General features: G+C 48.5%; 1 protein-coding gene across 1 annotated transcript in view; it reads left to right on the top strand.

Annotated features, from left to right (window-relative positions):
* Positions 1-554: 554 nt before the first annotated feature.
* PAX5 (paired box 5) overlaps positions 555-16,199 on the top strand; it is a 176,340-nt gene continuing 160,695 nt past the window's right edge. The window contains exons 1-3 of the mRNA XM_059926497.1: positions 555-597; positions 6,399-6,564; positions 11,778-11,975. Of these exons, the coding sequence (XP_059782480.1) occupies positions 555-597; positions 6,399-6,564; positions 11,778-11,975 (407 nt within the window). The remainder of the gene's footprint in view (positions 598-6,398; positions 6,565-11,777; positions 11,976-16,199) is intronic.

Genomic DNA, 16,199 nt, shown 5'->3' with positions numbered 1-16,199 from the left:
CCGAGCCCCAGAGACTCAAAGAAGCAGAAAGGGAAAGGATCCTGTGGAGACCGAGGGATCGAGGAGAGACTCCAGAGGCAGCGAGGCCGCGGAACCAGCCTGGCAGCCCGCGGGCCTCGCTGCCCCCCGAGTGAAGCCAAGGGCTGTGTGTCCCACAGGCCTCCTTAGAGCCGCTCCTACAGGAGGCGGGGGGGCTCCAGGCCGTCCCGGAGGCGGGCCCCTAAACTATGCCCCCGAAGCTGCGGGCGCCTTGGCCGCAGCTACCCCGGGCCGGGTGCGGAGCCGACGCCTGAGCCAGCCCGGGAGGGAAGCCACCAGGAGTTGGGCGCACTGCTCCCAGCCGGACTGTACTAGCGCCGTTTCCCGCCTCTAGGCGCAGCTCTCGGCGATCTCCGGCGGAGCGGGTCTGAGAGAGGAACAGAAGCTCCAGCAGTGCTTTCTGAGCCCAGCTCGCACAGTTCCCGGCCTGGCGGCGCGGCTCCGTAGCCTCGCTGGGCAGCCCCTTGGCGCCGGGAGGCGGCAGCGTGGGCCGGCCTGCAGTCTGGAGCGCCCCGATGGAAATACACTGTAAGCACGACCCGTTTGCATCCATGCATAGTAAGTAGGCGGCGAGCTCGCTTCTCTCACTCTCCCGCCGGGACGGGGTTGGGGGTGCCGGACCGCGGGGCAGGTACTAAGGACGGGAGGACCCAGGACTTTTGTGGCCGCGCAGTCAAGTTTGCAAAGTGCAGGGCTTCCAGGCAGGGGATGTGGAGCAAAACTCCTGGTCGACCAGGCCGGAGCACCTGGCACCGGGAATCCCGCCTCCAGCAACCGGTAGTGTAGGCAGCGAGCTGCAGTCTTTCCGGGGCTCCGGCAGCAACATCTCAGCGTGCCGGGAGATTCCTGACTCGGACCCGGAGAGGGCTTTGGGCCGGGCCAGTTGGAGGGCACGAAGTTGTAGGGAGAGGTCATTCTGAGTCTCAGACAGCGCCCCACACCCGGATCCCGATGGCGCCTTTTTCAGCGGTGGGGCTGATCAAAACTGGGGCTTGGAGGGAAAGTGGGGCCCCAAAAGTGCCTGTGTGCTTGTATGTGTGGAGGAAGAGGTTGAGAGCTAAGCGAGGACACCAGGTCCAGAGCTCCAAAGGCATCCTGGAGTTGAGGAGTGGGATTTGAAAAATCAACGAAGTAGCCGTCCCTGAGCTGAGCTTCTGCTTAGAAGCCTCCAGTTCATACAGAGACCCTTAAAGACACTATCAAGTCCTCTGCAGGACGCTTGCCTCATGATGGCTTCTCCCCTTAAAAAAAAAAAAAAAAAAATCAAGAAGAAGAAGCCAATTAGTCACCATACAGGCACCCTCGCCTTCTGAAAGACACCGCGTGTGTAGGAGACGGGAAGGGTCATTTTGGGCGCAGGCGAGGCTGGCCGGCTGCCTGACCCGTCGGGATCCGCCGGTTCACCCATTAGTACACCCTCCTGTGAGATGAGCGGTCCTCTCACGGTGAGTTAACGCCGGATTAGATTCGGAGATTTCGAGGAAATTCCAAGTGGAACGAATCGTATTTTCCTTCTGAGCGCTGCACAGCTGGGCTGGAGCAAGGCGCCAGGCTTCGGCGGCATCCAGCCGGGTGCCCAGCTCGGGCCCCCACGGACCTCCGGTCAGGGAATTGCTTCTGCGCTGGGAGCCCTCCCCAAAGCTTCAGACAGCCCAGGATCCTGCTTACTTAGCCTTGGATCCCCTATTTAACAAAGGCAGCAGAGACCCGGCTGGAGAGAAGGCGAGCTCCCCTGGCGAATATGTCCGTTTTCTGCCCCGGAGGGCCGAACGGCCTGGTAGGCAGGGAAATGCTGATCTAAGCTGCTGGGCTGGCTGCGGGCAAGTCAGTTTCTCTTTGTGTCAGTTTCACGAGTCCGAGATCATCCACCAAAGCAGTGGAGAGATTTGTGGAGAGAAGCCGATTTCTCGGATTCCAGCCCAAACGATTCCTCACCGTTAGGGGCCTATGCCAAAACGGTTTCCAGTCCGTGGTGACCCCAGCGCCCCCAGCAGCCGTCTCCTGTGCAGACTTAGCCCGGCTCAGGGGAGGCTCTGATCTCGCAGAGTGAGCCAGAAAGCAAAGGAGTTGGGGTCAGTACTCTGAGAGGTGACCAAGCCCTTAGCTTAGTCAAGGAGCGATTTGAGGACAAAATGAGGAGGGCTGCCCTTGCGCTTCTATCCTCGCCTGCAGGGATCCGCTCACTGCTTCCTGCTGCACAGAGCCTGGTGGCCCAGAGGTTGTGCCCCAGCCCTTGGGGAGGTCACATCAGAACTGGTGGTCCCATGACTGTGCATGAGGCTGAAGAAGGCAGCTCCTTCCAGGTGCGGGTTAGCCAACCGCTAATGCCTGTCTCTGTCCCTCCTTGTCCCAGCTCTCATCTGCCCCCTCCTTGAGAAGTACTCCCTCCTTCCGTTTTCAATTTCCCTTGCAGCATGGTGGGGGCTTGGCCCCGGCCTGCCTAGCTTCCAGAGCTGCCTTCTCTGGAAGTGCCCTTGGTTCTGACGCCCAAAGCTATTTGCTTGCACAATGCAGGCCCCAATTTGTTGGAGATTGAGTGGAGGGGTGCACAGTAGATCCTGAGAAGTTGCCTGGTTAGTAGGGACTCACCTACTAACCTACATGTCCCACCTTCTCATCTTCCTTCTTGGCCCTGGTCAGTTTCTTCCTCCAGCTCCTTTCCCCTCTCCCCCACTAGAGGGTGGCTTCTGTGGGGAGGTGGTGTAGGGGGAGGGGCAGGCATCGCCAGGATATGGGCTTCTGAGTTCTGTTGCCTCCACCCCCAGCTATAGTTACCAGTTATTAAGCACCTTTATACCCAGTCTCCTCCCTGACTGTCTTCTAAACTTTCAGCTACACCTATTTTGCAGAGTATGATCTCGAGGTCAGACAGACAAAAGGACTGACAGGAAGTTCACATGGACAAAGCTGGAGGCAGTCTTTTGAGGATTCACAGAAGGGGAGAGAGAGGGACTCAGATTCCAGAGAGTGGGCAGTGGACCTCTGGGTGGCTGCACACAAGTGCAAGGCACTATCTGTCTGGTTTAACTATGTCTGTATCCATGGCCCCACTGTCCATATGTGCCGGCACCTGTCTGTCCGAGTCCATTAAGGAGATTTCATCCCTGCCTTTCCTGTGTTCCTGTTTGCATGTTTGTGTGTCCCTTCAGTCATCCTCTCTGATGTCAATAGGGGGAACTTCAATGACCCTGTGGATCCTGGAGTTGAATCTACCACTGAGTTAGCACAGACCCTTTCCCCAAGACGCTATGCCCAGGTGTGGTCTTTGGGGCTGTGGACAGGGGGGGCCCTGGTGGGCAGCATGTCCTTATCAGGGCCTGAGGAGCATCTGTGGAGTCCAGCCCCTTCCAGACCAGAGCCACAAAGGCCCCAGGGGCATCTGCAATTCAACCCTTCTCCCCTGCCCTCCCCTCCTCCAAACCCTGCTCTGTTTGCCCTGTGGAGGCGGGGCTGTGTTTCTCTTGTATCTGCGTGTCTGTTTCCTGGTCTTTGCCTTGATTTGTTTGCATCTGTCTCTGTGTCAGTCTCTGTAAATTCTACTTGACCCTGAAAAGTGTAGCTGAGTCCATGTCTCCCCCCAGCACCTCCCACATAATGAACCCTCACTCAGCTGGAGTCCATAGGAAGTAGAGGATGGGACTTGGCTTCTCTGAAGAAGTGCAGGGTCGGAGCTGGGGTCCCAGAAAACAAAGGTCCCCCTCCACAGATGTCCCCTGTCTTCCAAATGCCCCCATGCTGGGCTTCCTCCGTTTTTCTCTTCTCTCCTCTTGCCTCCCACTGTACACCACATTTACCTTTCTTTCCTTTCTCTTCTCCCCGTTCTGGCCAATCCATTCCTTTTTCTCCTCCTCTTCATTTCTAACCTGAGGCTTCCCTTCCAGGCTCTCTCTCCTTGCTGTGTGTCTCATTTCATTGAGTTCCCGCTCTTTGTACACTTGCCCTCACATCTCTTTTCCTGATTTCTTTCCCTGTCCTCTTGCCTCCCTTCTCTCGGGTTTCTGGTTTCACTTCTTTCCAGTCTTGGGGTACGTGAGAGACATTGCCTTCTCAGACTTCAGTTTTAAATCACCAACCCACCACCCTTGACATGCTCTAATAGATAGGACTGGGAGAGAGGCAGAGGGCCAAGTGGGTTTGGGGGCCTTTCCAGGAAGTTGAGGGACATAGGGGGCCCCCAGGTCATCCTGGGTCTGGTGTCAGCTGTGGATATGTGGATCAGACTCTGCAAGAGCATTGGTAGCCTGGCCTTTGAGGTCAAGACTAGAGGGTATGGGGACCTGCTGTCACCTAGAGTGTCTGACCCTTAGGTTTTTTTCCATGACACAAACAGTCCCCAAAGCTCACACATGTCCTGCAGGACTGCTTTTGGAAGTTAAGGCCTCTGAAGTTTGCCACTGTGTTTTGGGCAGAAAATTTAAATTGCCAGTAGTATAGGGAACAGGCCATTACAGATGGCTCCAATGCCTGACTAATAGGTTATCTCAAAAGTGTGCTAGGTGCTTTTAGCTTCCTTTTTGTCCTCTCAGATAAGCTTGTACCAATTTTCAATTTACTTGCCTCTTAAATCCAGCTTATTATTGAAAGATCCATACAACTCTTTTTTATTAGGAGCCCCCAACCCCAGAACAAAGCTTTCTTAAGCCCCTTGACTAGGGGTGGCTGTAGTCTTTTTGTTTTAGATGAACTATGCAGTTGTGTTCTTAACTATAAAATTCTATTCGAGATGGTTTTCCTTTTTCTTATGTCTGGAGTGTTTTAGAACAATTAAAACTGTTTAAAGCTCATTTTGAAAATCAAAAAAGAAATTCAGCTTAGAACTAGAATTAAGTACTGTCGTCACCTATAAAATGGTTTTTTTTCCCCTTGAAATCAGCCTGAATTTGAAAATTTGGGGAAATATTCAATTTGGACTCTCATGGTAAACTTCAGTGAATAGCTTTGGCAGTTTTTAAGAAATAGGTTATGTTATGGGTAGTGTTTCCCCCTCTATTTCAGATACTGTGCATGAACCTGGATAGTAGTTGAGTGCTGGGGGGGAATAGCTGAGATGAGGTGGCTATTTTATGTTTTAGAGTTGGAGTGTGTGTGTGTGTGTGTGTGTGTGTGTGTGTGTGTGTGACCTCTGAGATGCCCTGGCTTCCCTGGTACAGTCAAGTCCCTGGCAAGTCCCAGTTTAGGAGAAGATTTCCCCCTCCTTGGCCTCTGAGCTGCCAGCAGCATTGGTGAATGCTTGGACTTGGCTTCTGGCTTTTGACTGTCCTCAGCGATGTCAGTTAGTGGCTGATTAACAGCTACAAGGTCAATGATGTTGCTACACTGGATCACTCTGTGTTTACTGGTTTGGCTCTTCATTTACTTAGATCCCTGTTTCCCTCCAGATGGACTTGATGTAAGAGAAGGGAGCTTATTGGGTGCAGGCGATACTTTCCGGAGCTCTTTTTACTTAAAATCCATCCCAGAGCCCTTGTAAAACCTGGGACTCAGAAGCCTTCTCCGGCTTCTTTATTTCCCCTGAACCAACTTAAAGCTGCTTGTTGATTGCAAAACACTCCAAAAATTCCAGGGAAACTCCTTTATAACAAATCCTGATACACTAGAGTGAAATGTGATCCTTTGACCCATTTCTTTTGTGTGCTCTAAGAGGGTACAGTGGTCAAGTCTGCATGTCAGCCTCACCTTTTTTGTTTGTTTATTTTTTCCCCCATCTTTATTGAGGTATGAGTTGCACCTTCTTAAAGAAAGGGTTTTTATCATGGCAATGGTTGGGTTTTGTCTCAGTAATCTGCAGATACTACTAAAAAAATGTTTTTTAAAGTCCTTAGCCCTTGAATCAGATTGCTGATTTAAAAAATATTTCCCCCCCCCGCCCCCCGAGATCTAGCTTTTTAGAGCAGTCCTTTTCACTTTTAAAGATATTTGTTAAAAGGAAAGAGTTTCATTTTTTAAAATCTCTTTAAATTTTATGCATTTTGAAATGTATTTTCTCCCTAGGATCTATCTTAGACCTCAGCATCATGTATATGATAAGTTCTGTCCCTGGTATAGTTTGAGGTCTTCATATATTCCACTGTTAAAAAAAATTATAAAGAAAATGCTAGTAACTAAAGGAAACATAGTATGGAGATGCTTGCTATCAATAGCCCAATTGACTGGCTGAAGATGGACAAAGGCTAAGGTTAATTTTAAAAAACAATCTGAGGTGTTCATGTAGCCTGCATGATCAGACCCCAGGCTCAAGATAGCCAGCCCGCAGCCATTTCTGATCAGAGGGACTCTGGGTGCTCAAAGCAGTGTTTCTACTCCTGTGTGACTGGTTCTAACCACCCTTTCCCTTGCCTTTTGTTTCTGATCTGTTTCAGGACATGGAGGAGTGAATCAGCTTGGGGGGGTTTTTGTGAATGGACGGCCACTCCCGGATGTAGTCCGCCAAAGGATAGTGGAACTTGCTCATCAAGGTGTCAGGCCCTGCGACATCTCCAGGCAGCTTCGAGTCAGCCATGGTTGTGTCAGCAAAATCCTCGGCAGGTAAAGGCAGGCGCTTCAGGCTTCCCTTGATTTTTCAAATAATGACCTAAAACATGACCCAGAAGCTGTCCAATGTGGCAGTGTCATAGTGAGAATCATGGTGGCACTTCTCTCACATGCATAGCACTTTGGAGTTTGCAAAGCCCTTTTGAGGCCATTCAGTTCAAAGTAGCCCCAGGAAACCCCTGTTGTGGAATGGGGTGACTCAGATAAGAGGGTGACATGTTTTCTGAAAGCCTGGTGAATTATTCCAAAGAACCCAGGAGTAAGAGGTTCTTAGGAATTTCCCCTACACATCTTTGGTGAGCTCAGGGCCTTAGCAGGGCTGAGTGGAAAATCTACAAGTTATAAAATCACATAACCAGACTTCAATGTTTCATTTTAATGTTTTCAAAAAGCACATTCCATTTTTAAAAGTCAGCTGTCATTTTCAGTTTTGGGTTATCATCTACCTTATTATTTTGGGCTGTAGTGTTTTCCTTCTGTATGTTTTGTTTCCTTCATAGTGACAGGCATCCTAAATATATATGAAATTAGAGAAGGGAAAAAAAAAACCCCAAACAAACACTAACTCTCAAATCTGACATTTGAAAGGTGCCACTTGACCCGGTGATTTGCTGCAAGCAAAATACTAACAATGCCAATTCTCCCAGAGGGCTCTGCAGCCTCTTAATGCACCTGTTTATTTTCTCGGGTGAGATGGTCCAGGGAAGCGTGTTTTGAGATGAGGAGACAAATCTAGAGGGCGAAGTGACTGACTCAGGTCCATCTAGCCAGTCAGCCAGCACTCAGGCTGGGAAGAGGCCTTAAGAACTCCGAGACCATCTGCATCTCGCTGTACTCCCAAACCAAGCCGCAAGTGTGTTTCCAGGCATGTGAAGTTGTTATAGGTCTGCCCTGGCAGCCAGGAACATTCTCGGATTTAGCTGTCAATGCTCTCTCAGGATTTCTCTTACCAGGTCAGAAAATAACCTTTGGCCTGTAGCTTGCGTTATGGTTTGAGAACAGGCGCCTGAATAGAAAATAAATATTTTGAAGTATGTCAGTGCCATCGTGATTTCCTGCTTACTCTTTCCCTTCCATCGGCTGGAATTTAAGACGTCCTCTCAGATGGAGGGAACAACAGTATTTAACCTTGAGGAGACTCACTGGAGGCCGAGAGAAGAGGTTTCAGGGCCAGGGGTATGGCAACCCCTTTAGAGACCATATCCCCCTGTTTATTCCTTATGCCCCTGCCCACCCCAGGTCACCCTAGCCATGGAGGCTGTGCGCTCCACTCCTGTTTAGCACTCAGCAGCAAACGAGCCCCAGCCCGAGTTCAAGGAGAAGGTCAGGACATCAGCGTGGTGTTCTTGTTAGATGGTGATTTTAGGCAGGAGGATGAGAGTGTAAGTCGAAGGAAAAAGAAAAAAACTAGAGGAGAGGGAGATAAAGAGAAGAGAAAGAAAAAACAAAACAGAAAAGAAATGGACTGATTTAAAACGAGAGAGAAACAGAAAGAGAAATGAAGACAAGATAGAGAGAGAAAAGAAAAATATTTTAGACCATCTCCGAGTGAATCTTAGATATCTTCTTGGGAAGCCTTCTCATTGTACAGAGGTAGAGAGAGAGAGAAAAAAGAGGCCCTTCCTTTGTTTTTGCTGAGATGTCTTTGCTGAGCCGACATTTTGCTTGCTATTTGAAATCTTCTCAGGGCAAGATGCTGAGCCCTTCTCAGAGGGGACATCCAGATGCCGGGTCCTCATGTTCTGGTGCCCGGGAGCCCTCCACGTCTTCCCTGGGGGACTGAAGGAGAGAGACAGTGACCCTCCCAAGCCCAGCCGGCAGCCTCCCGCGGCCCGGAATAGATTTGTCACTAGGTAGAGTGGCACTCGGAAGTTACGCGCCGCTCCGGTGCCTGGCCGTTTAAGTTGTCAACAATAAATTGGAATTTCATAGCTCATTATTTTCATAACTAAGAACCACAGTGGACAAAATGTCACTCTAATTAGAACTGCCTTTTAAGAAACAAGTTCAGCCCTAAAACAGTGTGACTGGGAATTTCTGAACTGGGGTTGTTCCATCCACTGATTTTTTTTTTTTTTTTTTGGTCACCGAAGAATTTGATGGGCGCACACAGGGTGACAGATTGTCGAGAGCGTGTGGTATGTGGTGGCTGTGGTTTTCAGAGGCGGCATGGCAAGGCAGGCAGAGTCCCTGGGGCAGGCAGAGTCATCTCGGGAAGGTGGCGGTCTGCCAGGAGTATGGGCCTTCAGTCCACAGAGCTCAAGGCTCTGGAGGGGCTCGAGGGGCACAGCCCGGTGGCATGTGAGACCCATTTAAATCCACCCAGAAAGCTGGGCTGTTGTCTTCTTTCACTGGAGCCTGGCTGGGAGGTTCAGGCCATTTGGAACTGTGTGGTATGTTACACAGTAGTAAACACTCAGAGGATTTTAATCCGCAACACGTGCTCTTTATGTTTTACAAAGCTTTTTCTTAACCATTCTGCATTGCTGTCTTCACAACAGCCCTGCAAGGTAGGCAGGGCGAACATCCTCCCCTTATTATACAAATGGGATAACTGAGGCCCAGAGAGGTTGAGTTGGTCAAGGTCACACAGCGAGTTAGTATCAGAGCCACTGACTGGCACCTATACCTCTTTACTCGCAAACTAATGTTCTTTGCGCCGAACTGCACTGTGTGTTAGTGGCTATTGTTCGTCTTGTTGTGTATAAGCCAAAGCGCTGTGTGGCTGTTTTGCTGAGATGAAAGGGTGGTTATTTAGTCTGACACAGTTGCCAGTTGGGGTTTTCTGGAGTGACAGGGCTACCTTCTAAGTGCCTGGCCCATGTGTCAGTCAAAAGGAAGACAGAGACCTCTTGTGTCAAGACCATAGCTGCCTATGGTTGGCCGTGTTCAGGTGGGATGGATGGAGAGCCATGGGCACTGCCATCCACAGCCATACAAGCAAGACAAATGCTGGGGGGTGAGGTTTCATCCTGCTACCCTCTCAGAGTTTCTGCGTGAATACTGCAGTCCCATTCAGCTAACATATTTGAGCGTAGGGTTGTCTGTGTGTCTGAACCCCCGCCCCAAGATAGTGCCTGTCCTAACAGACCCTCTGTGACTATTGATTAAGTGAGTGAATGAGTGACAAGATGCATATGGAAATGCCTAGTAAACAGTAAAGCTCTCTACAATTGCATGGGATCATTATTATTAGTATTAGTATTATTTTAATTTTTACAACTAAAGCAGCAGCTTGTTCTAGTGCAAAGAGCACTGGATTCAGAGTCAGATTTGAAAGCCCAGGACTGCTTCTAAGTTCCAGAAGGGAGTTGGGCAAGGTACTTAATCTTCTGATCATCGGTTTTCCCTTCTATAAAACCATACTGGCCTCTCAGGATTGGTGTGAGGATGAAGATAATTCAAGGAAGACTCTGTAAACTTTAAGGCACTGTGACTAAATAATGAGTTGTTGTGTTGATAGTAACAGATATTTTTCTATTGTAAAGTTGAAAGGATCTGCCGAATCTGCAGAGATTGCTGTGTGCTTTGATTTAGATACTTTTTTTAGACTTTTGGCAAAAAAGTATGTTCTTGGATATCTCTAAAAACCTATTTGTGACTAATAACAAATTTTTAGCAATTAGAGAATGAAAGAGCACAGATTGAGTTTTGCTTTATGGTCCAAATTTGTACATGACTCACTCTTCTTAGTGAAAAACAGAATTTGCGCATCCACATCACTGGTCCCAAATTATTTCATCTGTTTCTAGAATGTTCACTAACTTGGCCCTAATCAGACTTACCCAAGCTGAGAAGCATCTCTTTAAACGTAACCAGTCATTGTTCTGGGTTACCTTTCCCACCCATCACATGGGAGAATCACCGCTTTCCCTTAGCTATTATAAACTCTTGTTAGGTTTAAAATTTCCCAGCAATTTCTAAAATGTCTTTTTCATTAAAAACTTTTTTCAACTGCAAGATAATCTTTGCAAGAGGAAGTCAAGAATTCCTCTGTAAATGTTGAGAGAGACGTCCAGTGAAGGCTCAGATTCAGAAAAGGAATCAAGTACTTTTTTTCCCCTGAAATATTCTTTCATGGCACTCTTTTCCCTGGTCTCGGTTTTACTGTAAAACTCTGACATCCTATTTGCATTAACGAGGAAGAGCTGATAGCATGGAAATGTCCTTAGAAACAGTGATTTACCTCAGGGGAGGTCCCTGGAAGAGCTGCAGTGACTTGTGTTTGGGTGTTTTTGTTTGTTTGTTTGTTTGTTTTTCTGATTGCTTGGGTTTTGACTTATACGTAACTCATATTTCTAGTTAATTCTGGAATCCAACACTCTTTTTAATTTTACACCAGGGTTATTGTTTATCTCTTATGGAAAAAGAAGTTGCACTTTGAGGGACAGTTTCACAGAATGAGTCTGCTAGGGGATGGGAGAGCTGGCAAATTAAAGGCACAGGGCAACTTTCTTGGGAAATTGTAGCTCAGGAGGCTGGGCCACAGTCCTAGTTTGGCCACTGGATCTTGAGTGACCCCGGGCAAGCCATTTAACGTCTGTGGATCTCTGTTTATATCTGTAGATGGGGACCTATTTGTTTATTCGTTCACTCATTCAGTCATTCAAAACTGAATTTTGTGCTTTAGAAATTAGAAATTCAAAATTATGTGCTTTAGAAGTGTTGTGGGGATCAAAGGGGAAAACCAACTTGAAAGATTTCTGTAAACTGTCAATGGTAGATAAATGTGACAGAATTAATTAATTAATTAATTAATTAACTAACTAATTAATGCAGAGCATTCCAACCAGCGCTGTCCAATAGAAATGTAATGTGAGCCATGCATGACATTTAAAATTTTCTAGTAGTATAGTACATTAGAAAAGGAAAAAGAAACAGGTACAATTAATTTTAATTCTATATTTTATTTAACCCAATATATTAAAAGATGATCATTTCAATATGTAACCAATAGAAAAATCATTAATGAGATTTTTACTTTTTTTTGTACTAAGTTTTGAAAACCTGGTGTGTATTTGCCGCTTATAGCACATCTCAATTCAAACAAGCCACGTTTCAAATGTTCAAAAGCCACATATGGCTAGTGGGTACGTACTGGACAGCACAGGTCTGGACATTTCCTGGACAGAGTAGTCCATTATTTTGTTACCAACACCCATTTTCCAGGTCTCTCATGGCTAAGCTCCTCTCTCCTTGGGTCCTAGGTATTATGAGACGGGGAGCATCAAGCCTGGGGTAATTGGAGGATCCAAACCAAAGGTTGCCACACCCAAAGTGGTGGAAAAAATCGCTGAGTATAAACGCCAAAATCCCACCATGTTTGCCTGGGAGATCAGGGACCGGCTGCTGGCGGAACGGGTGTGTGACAATGACACGGTGCCCAGCGTCAGTTCCATCAACAGGTGAGGGGCTGGTGCCTGTGGGAGGCTAGGGGTCTGGGTGGGGTGGGGATACTGGGGGCTCTGCATGTGCCTTTCCTGGAGATCTGGTCTCTCCTTTCACCAAGTCCCCGTAGGGGTGATCAGACAGGAGAGATGCTAACAGGGCTGAATGCATCGCTCTATTACCCTCTCTTCTCTCCAAACTGGGCAGGTGTCCTAAGCCCAGGGAGGGGAGGCTATGCCAACACTCTGGCTGCTGCAGATTCTTCTGAGCCCAGAGTCATTTCCATCACTCCCTTCACCACTTGCCTCTGCATGTGAAGCACCGCACAGTGAATTGTCCTGTTAGGCCTTCACAAATGTCACTTCCTTGCAAGCCCATCCTCAAGGTTGGCACTGGCCCACCTCAGGGCTTCCCAGGAGGAAAATTCCAGCCTCTAGTTTGCGCAGAGTTTGAGCTATTGAGTGTGGGGAACAGAGCCCGGACTTGCAGTTGGGAGATTTTAGCTCCTGTGCCAGCTCTGCCACAAACTCAGTGTGACCGTGACAAAGCTCTTCCTCTCTCTGAGAGCCCAGGACCTTGGTGGTGCTGATGTGGGTCTGTGATTTCCAAGATTGACATCCAGGATGCTAAGATCCTGTTGAGTTAGGGGGTTGCCCTCTCCCCAGTTGCCCCGAATCTCACCCGTGGGGAGAAAGATCCAGAGAAATACCATGAATACCAGGCTGGGGATCTTCTTGGGAGCTACTTCTTTTTTCCAGTCTGGTCCAGAATACATCCAACAGAGCTCTCAGGGCTTCAAAACTGAATTCCTGAAGGAAAGTTTTCTACCATAGATGGTGCTGTCTCAACTCCTTTGAAACCCATAAAGTCAAGGATGACGTTGTGAGATGACAGAAATGATTGTTCTCTAAACCCCACAAAGAAAAAAGAAGCCAGCAGACTGAAAACCTGAACAGCTCCCATTTCTCCAAGGCCACGCCCTGCTCTTGTCAGTGCAGAGCCTGTCTGGGCATAGGGGATCCCTCACCCCCAGCAACTGAGGTGATCAGACCAGATCCCCTCTGGTCCTGACATTGTTCCTTCTGTGATGACTCAAATGCACAGAATCACTGTGTGATTTTCCGTGTTGGTGTTTTGAGTCCTGCTATTTCATAAACCATTAGCCTGTTTTTTGTTTCTTCTCTCAGCAAACCTTTACCTTGGCTCTGACATCCTTCAAGGTGCTACGAAGAGAGAGGGGAATCAGGCATATGGTCTCTTAGTCTCTGTTCTAGAGGGGCTCCTTATCCAGGGAGGGACTCTGGCCTTCACTGAGAAGTCTGGATAGCCCACCATAGGTACAGAATTGCTGGAGAGGTAGCAATTATTGTGGTGGGTCTGAGGGGCATCACTCCGGTTCTTTTCTGGCTTATGAGTGGCTCCCTGTGCTTTCTGAGTCCCCTACTGCCAGCTCTTTGAAAGATTTCCATGACACAAAGCAACATGACTTTTCCACCTACCTGTGTCTCCAAAATCCCTAACATGGAGTGAGGCCTGCTCTGCTGAGATCAGTGAAGGAGCAGTCAGCCTGCTCTGCAGAGGAGCCTCTAGCAAACTGGTGGTCAGGCTCTGGAGGCCCTGAGATTTTTCAATCTAGGTTATACATGTGGTTTGAAAGATACCTCAGGTTGCCCGTGGGGGTCACAAACCTTAATGCCAATATGGGGTCAGACAGATGATGTAGCAAGGGAAGTGGCCCAGGCATAAGGCAACAGGGGAAGGTCGGTCTGTGGCAAACTAGGAACACAAGCTCTATTGAAGGGGCAGTTGCCTCTCGGCTCTAGCTGAAAGCTGCCAGGAATGTGGGCCCGGTGGTAGCCAGATTTTTTTTCTGTTCTTAAAGAGGAGCCAGAAACTAGGACTTGTGTGTGCATGTATTTGTACATTTGTGTATATGAAATCTCTATATCTTTAAACAGTGGCAACTAATGTCGATGAGAAAATGCCTTTGCGGGACAAGCATAAATCATTTTCAGGGCCCCAACTTCTATCTTCTGTCATACAAGGAGGAAAACTGTTTTGTGACGAAGTTATTTTAATGTACTTTAGAAAAATATAACTAGCACTTGAAACCAGTGAGTGTGAACTTTATGAACTATCCCCCCCATTTATGGTAAAGAACTAATATTGCTTTATAAAATAAGTCTAAGTCAAAAAGTAAGTGAGTTGAAAGAAACATATGAAGCAAATAGAGCACAGTGATTACAGATGTGGTGAAGGCTATGAAGGGGTACTTGAATGAGTGTCCAGGGAAATCATGGCTCAATTGATGCTTTGTGTCCAGAGCCGTGCTGTGTGGAGGGTCAGACTGCTAGTTGCTGGGGCCATGACTAGCCTCAGGGGCCTCCTGGGTGTCCCAGTCCATAACGGTGGCCCGGTGGCTCCACCGGCTGTACCTCTAAGGTGCTGCCACATCTGGGGTCTCCTACGGCCCTCAAAGCTTAGCTCTCTCCTGTGACAGGTATAGAAACTAAGGCCCAGATGGGGAGTGCACAGGAACAATGATTTTGAGCTAGAGGTGGGAGTAGAGCCCAGGTTCCCTGATGGTAAGAGAAGGGATGTTTCTTTCCGCCACTCTCCAGTAGGACTCTGGCAGGACAGAACTGAGGATCTGTGAGGAGAGAGACAAGGAAGGGCAAACAGCCATCCCTACTGCATTCCCAATCCATTCCTGAGCCTCACAGCCTGTATGTTTTGCTGCCTGTCGGCAGGCTTCCTCTGTGATCTATAGCCCTTTCCTGTGCTCCTCTCTGGGGCTCCTCCCAGGAGCACTCTCTGGCTCCTCACCACATTCTTCTGTGAGAGCTCTTTGGTGTCTTTAGCAACAGACCGCGCAATGCAAATAAACTAAGTGCGGGACAGTCTTGTGTTGCTGCATCCACCCCCCAGCTCCGCACCCACAAAGCCTGAGGCATCCCAGCACACAGTTTTATTTTCCATATAAAGATCCCACTGCATTCAAACAGATGCAGCTTCTAAATAACTGTCTTGCAAATGTTGTGTAAGAGGGTCCATAGCTCCCTCTCCCAGCCCCTGCTTCCCCGGGAGGCAACGTCTCACTATTCCAATACTTCAGACATCTAGGGAGGGAAGGGTGGCTGGATCTGTAGCTACCCTGGTGGCCACAGGGCCGTCTCCACCTTCCCCACCAGAAGTGTGTGCCTTCCTGCTGCCTTCTGGGGATCCTGCCTGGGAAACCATGACTGACATAGGGTGAAGCAACACTGAACCAGTTCTGCTAGGCTTGTGGAAGATTCCCTGGGACACAAAGCATCATGTTTATGTGGCTTCTTAAGGACAAATACATGCTGGGGTGTTGCACAACCTGCATGAAGGTTCTTGGAATCCAGCCTGAGACAGTTGGAGGTGACTGTCTTAGAGCTGACCCCAATGCCGGATGGAACGGAGCCTTCCTTCTTCATCCGTTCCAGTCCCGAGGCTCTAAACCAGGGGCCGAGTGACATTCCCAGCTTAGAGGGGCAGCTCTATTTAGTACCAGTCAGTGGTTGTCCTGTGAGGATGCGGGGCCAGTATTCTGGGTGTTCTGATTTTTCAAGAGAAGCTAGAAATCCATGTATTTATGTAAACGCTCCCAACTTACCAATACTGGCAACTAATTCAAATGAAAATAAATATACTGTGCAGGCCAAACAAACCTTGTCCAGGGATGGATGTGGCCTGGGGATGACCATCTGTAAACTCTGCTCTTCATCCTGACTTGGGCAACAAGCCTTCTGGGATCGTTCATCCCTTCCCTCTTTCTTCTCCACATCAGCCGCAGGTGTGAGTGTCACCTGTGGACTCTCTCCCAGCTTGGCCTAGTTGGACTCTTGGTTTCTGGATTCTTAACACAGCTGATGGCCCAGGATTCTTACTGCAAGATGGCAGTTTGATCAGTGAGGTAGACGTGGGTATTTCTCTCAGTCGTATAGCCCCATTTCGTTTTTTAAGGCACCACGATTTTCTCTTTCAGTGGAATTTTGTATGTGGTGTTGGGGAGGTGGTGGCTGGGGTGATGGTGAGAAGACCTAGCCTTTCAAAGCAGCGGGGGTGATGTTGAAAAGGGATCCTTACAAGTGCCTGTAATGTCTAAAGTTCCTCGGACTTTGAATCTTCGGACTCTAGATGGATTTTGAATCCAAATAGGCTTTATGCCTCATACAGGCAGTATTTAGCAGAGGGACTGCTTCCTTTGAATGTGG

The sequence above is a fragment of the Balaenoptera ricei genome, chromosome 6 (genome assembly GCF_028023285.1).
Source record: "Balaenoptera ricei isolate mBalRic1 chromosome 6, mBalRic1.hap2, whole genome shotgun sequence".
Taxonomy (NCBI): Eukaryota; Metazoa; Chordata; class Mammalia; order Artiodactyla; family Balaenopteridae; genus Balaenoptera; species Balaenoptera ricei.
The sequence above is the reverse complement of the archived record's forward strand: the minus strand, read 5'-3'. Positions and strand labels throughout refer to the sequence as shown.